The sequence below is a fragment of the Lissotriton helveticus genome, chromosome 1_1, assembly GCF_964261635.1.
Source record: "Lissotriton helveticus chromosome 1_1, aLisHel1.1, whole genome shotgun sequence".
Classification (NCBI taxonomy): domain Eukaryota; kingdom Metazoa; phylum Chordata; class Amphibia; order Caudata; family Salamandridae; genus Lissotriton; species Lissotriton helveticus.
Window position 1 is genome coordinate 1,916,324,440 of NC_136057.1, and position 13,958 is coordinate 1,916,338,397.

Here is a 13,958-nt window from a genome sequence, read left to right on the forward strand (position 1 = left end):
CCACATACTCCTGGAACAGCCTCCCACTCCATCTCCAGACCTCACCCTATTCAGGTATTCAGGAGGGCACTCAAGACCTGCCTATTCAACTGATGCCACCCTAGCTGCTTGGCTCTCAGCGCCTGGATACTCTTGTGGGTAATTAGATGCACTCTATAAATCCTGATTGTATAGAAGAGAACAAGATACACCACTCTTAATACAGCTGGAGTACCCACCACATGTCCGTAGTAAATGACACATTTTTTCACACAAGTGTTTGCAGGATCCTGTTCCATTGATGATCTTGAGTAATTTACTTGAAAGATCTTCTCGAGCTCTATGGACAGGTATCTTTAATATTACTTCAAAACTTTGGGCCTGATTAAGAGTTTGGTGGACTGGTTACTCCATCACAAAAGTGATGGATAGCCCCTCCGCCATATCATAAGTTCCATTATATCCAATGGATTATAATGGAACTCGTAATAAGGCAGCGTTGATATCAGTCATGTTTGTGATGGAGTAACCCATCCACCAAACTCATAATCAGGCCCTAAGATTTGATCTCGTCAAAATAGAAGATTTCGAAAGTTACATTTCTCAAAAAAAGAATTTCAAAGACCTATTACTTGCAAATAAGCTTTTGTTAATGCAGAACAAATTTATGAGAGCACATGAAAAAAGAGGCTAAAAGCATCACTTGGGCTTCATTAGTAGGTTTTCATTCAGTGCTTAAGAGTGGGAAGTCCCTGCTTCTAAACACTCCCTCTTTTATCATACATGGGAGGTAAGTCAGAAAGATAAAGTCAGATAAAGTAAGTAAAAATAAAGTAAAAGCATGCAATTTGGTAAGACAGATGATGCCACTTTCAGAAACAACATTTTTTAAACAGTTCCAGAACTAAAGTACACGGTTTGCCAACGCAAAGTGTGTTGTGTCATTCAGGCAGGTCTTTGGTTTCCAAGATCAAGTAGAAGTGAAAGAGTAAAAACACAGGACAGGTCACACAAGTGGTCCTCCAATTTAACTCGAGATTTATTCTCGAACACCACCAAATATGTGCCATAAAGCACAAGGATATACACCAAGACAGACCTATACAACCATTTTGCTTCTCTCAGGGGGTGAAAGACCACGCTGTATTTCATCCTTGAAGGATATTTAGGTTCCCACTGCGTTCGTGAATGACTGAGTGCACAAGTGGTGAAGGACACTAAAGGACACTTGGGACAACTGATCTTGGATTACTTTATTAAAGTGTTAATGTGAGTGTTCTTTCTGGTAAAGGGCATAGTTAAGAAGAACAGCGTTGCGTCCTTTGACAGATCCTCCAGAGGATTGCATTGGCTGAGAGCACCACAGGACAGTCTGGAGAGGGGCAGTTAAGTAGCACACCACTTCTCGTTGCAAGGGATCACCGTAAAATCTGCAGGCTGGTAACAGGCAGTCCAGGTCTCATGGAGTTGAGGAGGTTTTGGAGGCTTGAGGAGCCACGTACAGTCCCAGTGCCTTCATTTTATCTAGTGCGCTAGCAAGGTTGACGGTCTCGTTTATCTGCATTGGGAGCCGTGGAAGGCCGAGGTCAATGTTGGAGACCAAGGACATGAGTCTTTTAAAGTCTGCTAAACCCAGACCTACAACAAGATGGACAAATGTAGAATCAAAATTTACAAAGTACAATAATACAGTCGAAAAACATTATCCACCACATACTCTCAACATTCTCAACCTTGGTATTGGCATCAGGGAAACCATTGTAAAAGGAATGTATAATGATAGCCACGAATAGATACAGAAACAATGTTGATTTACTCTTCTTAATTACAGGACAGAGCTACAGAAAATGTACACGCACTCCATCAAGCGGCATCCTCTTATTTCAAGCCTCAGCAACTCTGCAGTATACAGAACAGTCACTCACACTACAGTGTACCGCATCACAGCTTACATTACAACAAATGAAGAAAGGGGTACACCTGCGATACCAACACAAGAAAAATACCTTACCAATGATAAGGACAAATCACTACACACATAATATAGTATGGTACTCAGCAACACGTGTCAGAAGGATACAAGACAATGCGTGGGCACACTATCCACAAAAGACAACACGCTCCACCTTAAAGGGAGACTGGAGCAACAACCGTCACTCCAGGAAATTGTAACAAAACACGAACAAAAAACAGCGCAAGAGCTCAGCTGGTCACCAATGCACTGCAGTGTTTGTGGTGGGTGGACGGTGAGATTGAAAGCCACCACTTCACATCTTAAACCGAGATAGCCCTGAAGCATAGCAAAATCTTCTTAAACATAAGGATGTTGAGCCAGGGCAACAAAGCAGGCTTAATGTTTTTAAGGGGGAGGAGGATTGGGAGGCAAGATCATGAACTTTCCTGTGTAGATTTGAAATTGACATTTTTTCCCCGCAATCTGCAACTGGTGTGACAGAGGGCTGGAGCTGCAAAAATGCACTGTTATCTTAATCTTTTCTTGAACAGAAGCATCACTGACTAGATCCTGTCAGAGAAAACTAGGAACGTAAATCCTTCTTGGCAGTTAGAAGACAAAAGGCAATAGGATTTTAATGACAATGCGAACAACTGACACCTGCTAGAGTTTTTGGAGCTTGCGATGAGTTGAAAGTTCTGGTAATTCCAATTTGGTCAAGTGGTGGTTTTAAAGTTAGATTGTCCTGGCAAGGACTGAAAAAATGAACAGGCCTTGTAGAAAGTATGGGAAGGCACTGGATGTTCTTATCTATGTGACATTTTATTGCAGGGAACAGAACTATCAAGATTAAGGACTAATAAACAAGGCAATGCACCGTGCATTTTTATGAAATGTAAATATTCTATTATGAAGAAGGTTGGCATCTACAGGATTTAAGTAACTTTTTGAAGTGTGAATAAAGATTAAAGGAAGGGCACCCTTTCCTACAAGAGAGGGATAGAGGCAAATCTCTGGCTATAGTTAAGGAGTAGAAGGGAAGTCCAATCTGAAAAAGAGTGATACAGCCAAGCCATGGTTAACAAGTAGTTGTGTAGGCACCCACCCTCACTTAAACAAAATAGTGTAAGGAGGCTTCTGTTCTGTAGACCAGGAGATGCAGTGTACTGCTGCAGAAAAAGCGCTTAACACCTCATCAAGGGTAGCAAGCGCTATATAAATGCAAACCATTTTTCCTCTTCTATCCCTCACTATCCTTCTCAATCCAAATAACTGAATAACATATCCAAGACTCGAATTACTTTCATATTTTCACTATCCTAATTCACCACTAATCCGTTAGGGGATCCGGTGTAGCGTGCTATTCACTGAAAAAGTGCTTTGGCGCCTTGTCGGGGGTAGTAAGCTCTATATAAATGCAATTACAATACAAGGTGTTTTGGGGGAAGAGGAGATAGCAGTTAAAGTGGCAGAGTGGACAACGGAGGTGGTGAAAAGGCATGCACAAGTTCTTACCTTGGTGGAATAAGTAGCTTATGAACTCCTGAATCAGGAACTAGGAAAGAAGAAGACACGTGGTTAGCACAAAACGGGACTAGACCTCTCCACCACTCCAAAAAAGTCATTTCTCAGTTTCACTCATCTCTTCGTCAACCTTCATTTTATTATATATTTTACTTCTACGGCTTAATCACCTTACTGCTAGCAATCTGGATTCTAATTCTGAAAGTTTTACTTCATCCACTACCCCTCCTTCCCTCACCCATTTTACTTTCCATATCCATCTTCCATTTACCTTGACACTCCTCATTTATCTCCCAAAATGTGCAATGCAGTTTGTAAAGAGTTTTGAGCAGGGGAGGGCTCGACTTGGAATCCTTAATCTCCCACTGTTTATACCTCTGCTACTTCCTCCATTTATGGTGCCCCCACATCAAAGTTTCGGCCTTTTTTGTTTCTCTTTTTCTCTCCAGTCTTCGCCTCCCAATTTTTTTCATTGAGCTTACTCTCTCCTCTTTTTGTACAATCATTCATTCGTCCTTTGTGTCTCATTTACATTATTTCTCCCTGTTTTGGTAGGGTCCCTCCATTTTGCCCGTGTAAAGTTCCCCCACCCAAGAGAGCAAACTGCTTATCACCACGTTATTTCTGACTATTTGGTGAGCTAAAAGTCTTCTACATATCTTGGAAAAGCTGTGTGCTTCGACTTTCGAAATGTTTTCTTTTTTACTAATGTCTTTCTCCAGCGAACTCAGCAATCATGCCGGTCCATTTGAGTTGCTTCATTTTTACTTTCCTATTGATCATCAGAACTGTGCTGTAATGACTAGTGGTGGTATGCAATTAACATGTTTCTCCCCGCGTTTTGATAGAGGGTGGCTACAACCCCACCATCCCAGGCTGTAACTAGTTCAGGAGAACAGTCAATGTTCCCTGTAATCTTGTGGGAAATTCGTCGGCTTGCTCTCCGGTGAATGGCACATCAAATTGCATTAACTGGGGTGTCTTGCTTTGTCTTGTGTGCATGCCATGGGTGGTTGCTCTCTTTCATTTATGCAGTCTTTGTCCTGGAAAAACTAGCGTGCAGGTATCCCTGCTCAGGAACCCACTCCCTGAAACTGTTTGGAAGTCCTTTCTCTGGGGACCTGGGGAACTTGAAGGTCAAGAGGCATAACCCAGTCAGGCTAGTGCTGTTTTCCACTGGTGTCTCAGGGCCACAATACTGGTGCACAACAACTCGAGCAGTGAAGACTTACTCCTGAAGGTTGAGAGCTTAGAGTCAGTGTGACACAATATACAACAATCAATGACGTCAGTGCCCAAGTTACTGGGTGGTCCCAAATGAAATCCAATGCATCCGTTGTGAACACACTTTGCGCCTGTGGTCAGCGGAAGAAGCGCTCTTCAGAAGGCTGAACGCGTTTGCCCAGCCCATCAGTGTCAGCAGGATAGATTGATTAACATGGGCTGGCCGTGTCTGATTCTTCTAATACTGCTTTACTTGGAGATTTACCCCCAAAACGAACATGACTGCAGCCCCTAAAGCCTCTGGAATAACCTGGAGTTATTTTTCATATAAAGAGATAGTCTCTCTCTGGGGCGGGAGGACCTTTCATTATCTGGAGGTCAGAATGACCCCAATGAACTCAGTGTGGCTCGGGATAACGAGGGTCAAATGCTGCAATCAGCAAATGGCCTGGACCCTTTCTGCTGCTGTAGAAACGCCTCCACCTCAGACAAGAGGAACTTAAAAGAACAACAGTCTTGAGACAAGCATTTGCAATGCAAAAGGTCTATCCTTTGGGGCCTTATATGTATTTAGCTATGCAGCATATTAGCCTGGGTGCTGAAACATCTACTGTTCTTTAACATGGAGGCAAAGTAAGCACCAAACTGCGTGACATGGCAGGTATGGGAACACATGGAGAGAAATATTGCCTTTCAGCAGGAAATGGTATAGTCCAAATCTCTGTTTTTAATATAAAAGCAGAGCCTTCGGTGGTCATATCACTTAATATACAAGATTTGAAAAAAATATTATTGTCTACGGGTGTTTGTGGAAGACAATTTATATGGACTGGAAACTAGAGAATGCTAAAGTGATTCTGACCTCTACTAAAGTATATACAAGAGATCTCGAATGCTAGACCTAAAAATGCTTTTTATTTGCTGGAGTTGCCTGAACTTTTTGATTTACTGACAGCAAGGGGCCCGAACTACCTTCCTATGGTTTTAAAGCTTCAACACACATTTTAACGCGTTTTAGATTAAATACTGTGCACTTCCTGTTTGCGTCCCTAATTGTGGTACTTGGTTTAAAAATGTCTTTGAATGCCCCAGCACAATTATAATTATAGTGCACAGAGCACTTTGCACGCTACAACGCTAGGCTAGAACAAAAAAATTAACAACGTAAGTGAAATGGCATTCTGCTGATACTACTGTGGCCTTGAAGCAGTGGTTACCTTCTCTCTGAAAGTGTTCAGGGGCACATATTTATAGATATGAAAAACGTGAACTGTCAGGATCTGAATCTAGAGTTGGGAGGTGAAACAGAACAAGCATTGGCAGAGCCAATGAATCTTTGAAAAGACTGAGGAAGCCAAATATTTGAGCTTTTTGGCCCTGTCAGTTTTTTGCTATCTTGTACATAGAATTGTGCAGACCTGTGCAGCAGGGTGCAAAGTAAAAAAAAAAGCGATACGATACAGCCAGTGTTGAGTAAGCTAGAACACTTTTTTTAAAAACTTTCATCCATGTTACACAGCAGATACAATGCTGTACAACATCATTAAAAAACATTTTAAAAAAGCCAACAGATCTCAAATAGGCGAGCTCTAAATTTGCATATTCTTGTTTTACTGGGGATGGAAGCTGAAGCGGATGAGCATGTTCTGATGAGAGGACTGCTTTCCTCGCAGACTCACACAGCAAGGGCTTGGGGACTTTAAACATTTTAACCCAGACATGGCAAAGGAAGTCCATCATTATATAATGTTGAGCTGCGACACTCTCACAACAGCGACTAAGCAAGTTTTACCTCTGCTGGGGAAAGGGTCTCATTGTGCAGAGCCTACCTAACGTATGTAAATGTTATTGAGGTAGTCTTCAGCCGCCCCCGTGATTCTTAGCTTTTAGGCATTTAATACGACCTGTAGCACCCGTAACCAGCACTGTCAGAAGCTTGCACCTCAGAGAGAGGTAATGTGCCCTGCACCACAGATACCAATTGCTCCTTTGTTAGCAAGTACTTGGACAAGAGTCAGTCTGCACATCAGAGAGTGTGTCTGAATCCTGCACCTTAAAGAGGGAGGTGCAGCCTGTCCCTGTGGAGAATGATTCTGCACCTTAGAGACATAGCATGCGCCCTGCACATTAGAGAGGGATTCTACACCCAGAACTTCAGTGAGGGAGATTACAACTCAGAGAAGGAGCCTGTGGCCAGCCTTTGAAGAAAGGATGTGGCACTTGCACATCACATAGGAAGCATGGATCCTGTGCCCGCAAATGTTTTGTGGAACGAGTCACACACAATATAAAAGAAGAGTGTTCCCTAAGAGACAGGTCGCACTTTAGAGAGTAAGAGAGTTAGTGCCCTGCAGTGCAGCGAGGGAGACCTGTATCCTGCAGCCCAAAGACGCCAGCATTTCAGAGAGGCAAGAGAGAGAGAGAGCATGTGGCTTGCACCTCAGAGAGAACATGAGCTTTGCTCTTAAAAGATAACCTGTAGCTCAAAGAGGAATCATACATCCTACAAAGAAAAGACAGGCTCTTGACCCTGAAACACGACTTGCACCTCAAGTGAGAAATACATTGATAGTGGCTCTGTACTAGAAGGAGAGAGATGGTGTGTGTGAGAGGGAAAAGAGACAAAAAGTTCATGGGATATAAAAGTGTGTGTGCAAGAGAGCCTTTCCTCTCCATACCTTTGGGACAGGTTGCAGCTTGACGAGGGAAGGTGGTCAGTAAGCAAGAGTCTGTTTGTTGTTTTACAAGGGTACCTAAACAACCCTGACTCGAGGCAACAGACAGTGCACTTTTTTCCTTAACTGCTTGTTATATGTTATTTTGTTGAGATCCCAAATAGCGTGGCAGGGACATGCCTACTCTCCGTGTTGAACCCGACATATTCCATCTTTTGAAATATGCTATAAATGTGACCAATTAGTGTTTTTTTAAAATTATTTACTCCCAAGTAATTCACCCTACATTTAAAGATGTCATTAACATCTTTACGACTTTAGCAATTGTGGTGCAGAGGAAGCGTAGGTTGGTTGTTTGGTACACGGGGGGGAGGGGTCAATATAGGCTGAAAGACAGCCAGATACTGAGTGACCAGAATCAGCGGCCGAGAAGTTAGTCTTCAACTCTGTGCAGTGTATCTGGAAGCAAGCGATGGGAAACAGCGTCATGTACATAGTAAGGGGACTATTTGTTAACTAATGAATAAACACTCGATTGCAAGTGTCCCGGCAGCATCGACAGTGAAAGCGCGCACATCGCGCTGGATATAAACAAAGCAAGTTGCACTTTTGGTGCAAATGCGTACTATGTAAGGTACTACTTTAAAAACAAGAATTTGCAATGCAATAGTACTCGCATGTACGCAAGTCCTATTGCTTTTTAAAAGTAAGGGTAAGGAAAAAGGCAGAAACAGGAGTGCTCGGGAGTGGGGGGGTGTTGTTCAGAGTAGTCAAGGACTGTGGGAGGTACAGGGAACCAAATAGTGTTGACTGTAAAGGGGCCAGTAGCCATGGAAGGACACAAATGAGGATATGGCCGCCAGGAGGAGGGACTAACAAGCCTAAAACCAATGGGAAAGCACAAATACAACAAAAGAGCTGGGAGTGCTTGTGTATTTCTGAAACAATTAGATGTTTTAATCATTTGAAAGCAACACCAATAAATCAATGGTCCAAAAATATCATCAGAAACATATATATAAGAAACATATGCACAGTCAAAATTCTTGATTTCCTTGATGTTCAGCAGCCGACGCGTTTCGTCCTATAGACAGGACGTCATCAGGGCTGCAAGTGCAAACACACAAATACAAATATATCAATACATATATACATTCATTGGTCAATTATCGCATGTGAAAAGAACATAAACTTGCATCTTATTATGACCATTAAATGCATTTAATGGTCATAATAAGATGCAAATTAAAACATCTAATTGTTTCAGAAATACACAAGCACTCCCAGCTCTTTTGTTGTATTTGTGTAGTCTAATCTGAGGTTAGGACGATGCCCCAGTAGTTGGTGGAGTGTTAATTATTGTGATTTTTAGTGTACTATCCCTAGTGCACCAGTCTATACCCTACGTCGTCCAATTGCCAATGGGAAAGCAGCATTTAGGACCTAAGTGAATACAAAAGATGGGCGGAGCTTCCACGCTATCGTATATACTGCATGCCTTGCAAAGCGAGCAGAGCATGCGCTGCAATGCTAGCCAGACCTAAAAAACGAGCTGGTACAGAGCTACTGACCGTCAGGGAAACAGATTCCATTCTACACTAATGGCTGGAAAAGGGAGTGAAGGAGGGTCACCATATAGGGTGCACAGTTGTAAGCATGGTATTGGCCACGCATTGCTTTGCTTAAACACTTTCAGAAGCAGTTTCCTTTTCTACCACAAGATAAATCGGTCCCTTTTAATTGAGAATGGGAGATGGTGAGGCTGACTAGTTACCAGTTAGATGGGGTCGAAACTGCTTTAAAGGGCAGGTATTGCATACCTGCACTTCTTTAATTTGGAAGGGATAGTACTGGCACTTCTCAGCACTGCTCCAATGCTTTTAATGTTAAAGTACCAGCACTTCTCAGCAGCAAACAGGTACTCTGGGACAAAGAGTAACTGCACTTTTATATTTCCATATCAAGTGCTGCGTAGAAGTTAGCTCGGAAGAAAGTCTTGGTCCAGTATGCGCACCATAACCGATTTTTGCAATGCTCCAGTGTTGGGACAGAAGTCTTCTGGATGGCTTTGTAAAACTGTGACAAGCTGTCCTGTTGATTTTCCTCTCTATGCGTTTGCTTTGAGTTCACACCGCAATATGTTCATCCACCAGCAGACCAAAGCATGTAGAGTGAGTGTCAATTCGGATCTCCCATACCAGACGTTGACATGATTGATGCTTTGGCCTCTGTACTTGAGAATCTCTTTTCGCTCCAACCATTTAGATTGTTGGCTGAAAATTTAGTTGGAGAGGGAGCAAGCCATGCACGGGGCTTTTCATTGGGCATGTGAACAGCATCATTCTACCTGACGGGTGGGCGGTACGGCACCAAAATCCTCACAGTAGCCCTGGATCCCTTTCATGACCAGAACAGGTGGGGTAGGTCTAGGTCTCACCGCTCTGTTCTTCCCAGAGTCTCTCATCAGTTCCCCTTCCTTTTTTTCCCCCTGAAGCTGGATCTTAAATCAGGGGATCTTGAACTAACTTTGTCGACACAAGAACACAAGTTCCACTGAAGTACCTGTTTGTCCTGAGCACTGCGGAAGTCTCCCTTCTGGAAGTCAGACAGCATGGCACCAACAGCTTTCCCCAAGAAGTTGTAAGTGCTGTTGTGGAAAGGCGGCAGGAAATATAACAGATGCAGTAAGCCTTCAAAAGTATAATTCCGCATGCAAGTACTTCCTTTCACATAGACAAACAAACACAAGTTCATTTCTAGATCCACACAGGAAAAGGGCGATTGATTCTCACAGGTCAGACACCGGGAACGTTAGTGTCTCATTCATTCAGATATTAAAAAAGCAGATAAGAGTGCCTCGGACTCAGAAGCCGGTGACACAGCACACCAGGGAGTCGTACTCCAGAAATGCAGAACAGGAAAAGTGCAGAACAGGAAAAGTTTTATTCTAACAGCACACTGGCTTACACGTAGGATCTCATTCTCTGAGGAGAGGGATAACACGAGAATAACAGAACCATTCCTACAGAGCAGGCATACAGTTGGAAATTGGAGCTGAGTGTTGTAGACCAAACCAGCAGCACAAGCAAACACGAAAATTACCTCCTCAGTCTTACAAAGCAGAGGTACATAGGGAAATGGTCCAATTCTCATAAGGAAATACATACAAGGAAAACATCTGATGACCAAGACTAAACACACACACTCACAACATCATCGAAATTTTCTCACAAATAAGACACATAAAATACCAAAGCATCTCTTTTTGAAAGAAAACAGACAGGAAGACATAAAAAAGAGAGCATCTATTGCCACAGAATGGAGAAGCACAGGGAACCAGATCTTCACACGCACGGACTCCTCAGAGGTAGAGCATCAGTCAATCAGATCTGTTGTTGTTTGGACACTGTGTCATACAAATCAAGTTTGCACAATTTGTTTAAACTTCCAACTATCAAAATATTCAGTCATTACATCATCATCACATCGTTATCACACCGTCATTAAAATCAAACTAATTAAATGCGCCTTACCTTCCGACAGCTCCATTTGCTCGCAATACCACAGCACTGAGAAGTTGCTAATTAAAAAGAAAATAAAGTTTTACTTTTACAGTTTTATTTGCTGAGAGAAATAAAAGTTATCGTGCAGGTCACTCATCACTAAAAAATTGTGCTGCAAGCGCAGATTAGCTGTCAATAGCGTTTGGAACCCTATGTGTAAATGCTCTCTTGTTTAACAGAGCAATGTTCGTTGGCTGTCTGTGATACGAAAAATCAGCCTGTGCATGGGTATGTCCCTGATACTTGGAGTGTGAAGGCATTTTCATGCATTACACGAGGGTCACATTTAGCCGTTGAGTGCCCCTTAAACCACTGCCTTGAGAAAAACTGGAGAGAGTAGAGTACGGATCCCTACATCTCAGGCATTCCAATTACCTGGACTTAGTGCCACTTGGCAGCCACCTTTCTTTTAACTCAATGAAAATTAAGATTCTCACATACTCTTTTATCTCTCACACTGCCATGCTTTCACTTTCTGTGCAGCTGCATCACTGCAACACTGATTTGAATTTAATTTGAATTTAAAAAGACTTATAAAGCGCACGTACACTGAATCAGTTTCATGGCGCTGACAAGATCACTGAGTGAGTACAAGGAGAGAGCTAGGAGCCGAAAGCCTGCTGGAATAAGAACGTTTTTAGTGACCTCCGGAACTCCATATAGGAAGAGGAGAGTCTTAAAGATAGAGGGAGGTCATTCCAGTGGGTGGGTGCAAGGACAGCAAACTTCTGCCCTCCTGACCGTTTCTTTTTAAAGCGAGGCGTAGTTAACAAGGCCAGGCTAGAGGAGCGAAGGTCCCTGGGGGGAACATAGGAAGAGATTGCAGAGTTGATAAAAGCAGGGGCCGTGCCCGCTCTTGCTTGAAAAGTCAAACACCCCAACTTAAACCTGGCCCGTTGTTTTATAGGCAGCCAGTGTAGGCTTCTGAGCAAAGGGGTCGAATGGTGGGACCTGGATAAACCAAAAACCAGGCGGGCCGCCTGATTCTGTACCAACTGCAGACGTTGCAGGGCATAGGCAGGAGCTCCATTATATATGATATTGCCATAGTCGATCTTTGACAAGACCACGGCCATAAGGATCAGCTTTAATGCAGAGGTGGTAAAGAACCTGGCAACTTTCCGAATGACTCGTGTAAAAAAACAGGAGGACACCACCGAGCTGATATGTGAATGAAGAGTTAGTTGATTGTTGAGCGTGATCCCAAGTGTTTTAACTGAAAAAGAAGGAAGAGGAGGGGACCCAAGTGAAAGGGGCCAAAAAGAGGGGGACCAGGGGTTGGCAGCACCGCCCGTCACCACTAGTTCTGTTTTATCCGGATTAAGTCTCGGATAAATAACATGACGGACTGGAAACTGCCAACTCCTGAAGGGGTGGATAGATCAAAAATGAGTTGTAGGTCATCTGCATAGTTGTATACAGTGACCTCCATGTTCTGTAAAGCAAACACCAGTGGAAAGATATAAAGATTAAATAATAACGGGGAAAGAGCGGAGCCCTGGGGAACACCACAGTTGACATTACATAGAGGAGCCGAGAAGGTGCCTAGGTGGACTGTCTGAGTGCGGTCCATCAGGAAGGACTCGACCCAAGCCAATGCCGGTCCCCCTATCCCCGCCGCCCTGACACGTGACAGAAGAATGTCATGGTCCACAGTGTCAAAGGCGGCGGATAAGTCCAGGAGGACCAGAATCTTGGGGGTGTTGGCGTCGAGTCCCTCCCTAAGTTGGTCCATGACCGAGATCACCACCTTCTCGGTTGAGTGTCGTGGACGGAACCCAGCTTGACACGGGGCCAGGTAATTGCTGTCCTCTATAAAGCAGCTCAGCACCTGAGAAACATGCGCCTCAGCTACCTTTCCCAAATAGGGGAGCAAGGATATGGGACGGTAGTTGACTAAGGAAGAAGGATCAGCCCCGGGCTTTTTTAAAATGGGGATAATGGTGGCAGATTTGAATGCAGTAGGGACTAGGCCATTGGAGAAAGTGTCATTTAAGACAGTGAGGGCGGGAACAGGACACGCCAAGAACACCTGGGCCAGAATGCGAGCCGGGCAAGTGTCAGATGGAGACCCTGATTTTACGCGCTTCAGGAGCGGAAAGAGGGACTCACTAGTTAGCTCCGGGATATGAGTAAGGCACTGGGTGTTCTGTGGTGAAGAGCAGTCTAATGAAGGGTTTGATGGGAGAGGGATGTGTGCTTTTATTTGTGCCACTTTATCAATAAAGAACTCGTTCAGTGAGTTACACAGTGACTGAGAGGGCATGATCGTAGGCGAAGGCCTGTCTTATAGAGCTAATTCGTGAACAGTTGCAAAAATTTCACGAGGCTGGCATTCTGCTGCCAGTATGCGTTGCGAGAAATAATCTTTCTTGGCCTCTTGGATGGCCTTTTTATACTCTGAAAGCAAGGTGGTGTAGTTAGTTTTACTAACAGGGCAGTATTTCGACCTCCAAGCCCGTTCTGCTTGACGAACCGTTAATTTCATTGCTTTCAGAGCAGGGGTGAACCACTTATTAGCGTGGTGATGGTGATTGATGGTAACTTACTTCAAAGGGGCCTTTTGGTCACGGAGGTGAATTAGCCAGCTATCCAAAGTGGCCAACTGAAATTGAGGAGGCACATCAGTGAGGTCAGGGCAAGTGGCAGTTAAGGATTCGCAAAACGCAGGGATATCAACACGATTCCAGCTCCTAGCCCAAAGGGTTTTAGAACTAAGGGGAACATTTCGCAAGCGAAGGTCCAAGGAGAAGGACAGTAAGTGATGGTCGGACCATACGCAAGGAGTAATGGACAGGTTGGTGGCGGGTAGGTTAAGGGTCCATATTTGGTCTAAGATGTGGCCCCGGGTGTGTGTAGGGGCACGGACGTGTTGAATAAAATTTAAACTTGATAACAGTGAGGTAAAATCCTTGGAGGTGAGGTCTTCTGCGGGATCACTAGGCCAGAAGTTAAAATCGCCAAGCACAAGTACAGTAGCGTTGTTAACCACTAAAGGGGCCAGCAGCTCCTGAAAAGCAAGGATAAACTGGGAAGAGG

The 13,958-nt window shown here is 43.8% G+C and overlaps 1 protein-coding gene across 2 annotated transcripts in view; it reads right to left on the reverse strand.

Annotated features, from left to right (window-relative positions):
• Positions 1-999: 999 nt before the first annotated feature.
• The window catches only part of NPL (N-acetylneuraminate pyruvate lyase), a 197,236-nt gene continuing 184,277 nt past the window's right edge, over positions 1,000-13,958 (reverse strand). Inside the window, exons 10-13 of one of the 2 annotated variants that reach the window (XM_078643292.1) lie at positions 10,890-10,936; positions 9,919-10,003; positions 3,449-3,488; positions 1,000-1,617 (exon numbers count right to left, since the gene is read on the reverse strand). In XM_078643292.1, coding sequence (XP_078499418.1) covers positions 1,439-1,617; positions 3,449-3,488; positions 9,919-10,003; positions 10,890-10,936 — 351 coding nt within the window. In that variant the 3' untranslated portion in view covers positions 1,000-1,438. The remainder of the gene's footprint in view (positions 1,618-3,448; positions 3,489-9,918; positions 10,004-10,889; positions 10,937-13,958) is intronic. The other variant, XM_078643298.1, reaches the window with a different exon arrangement.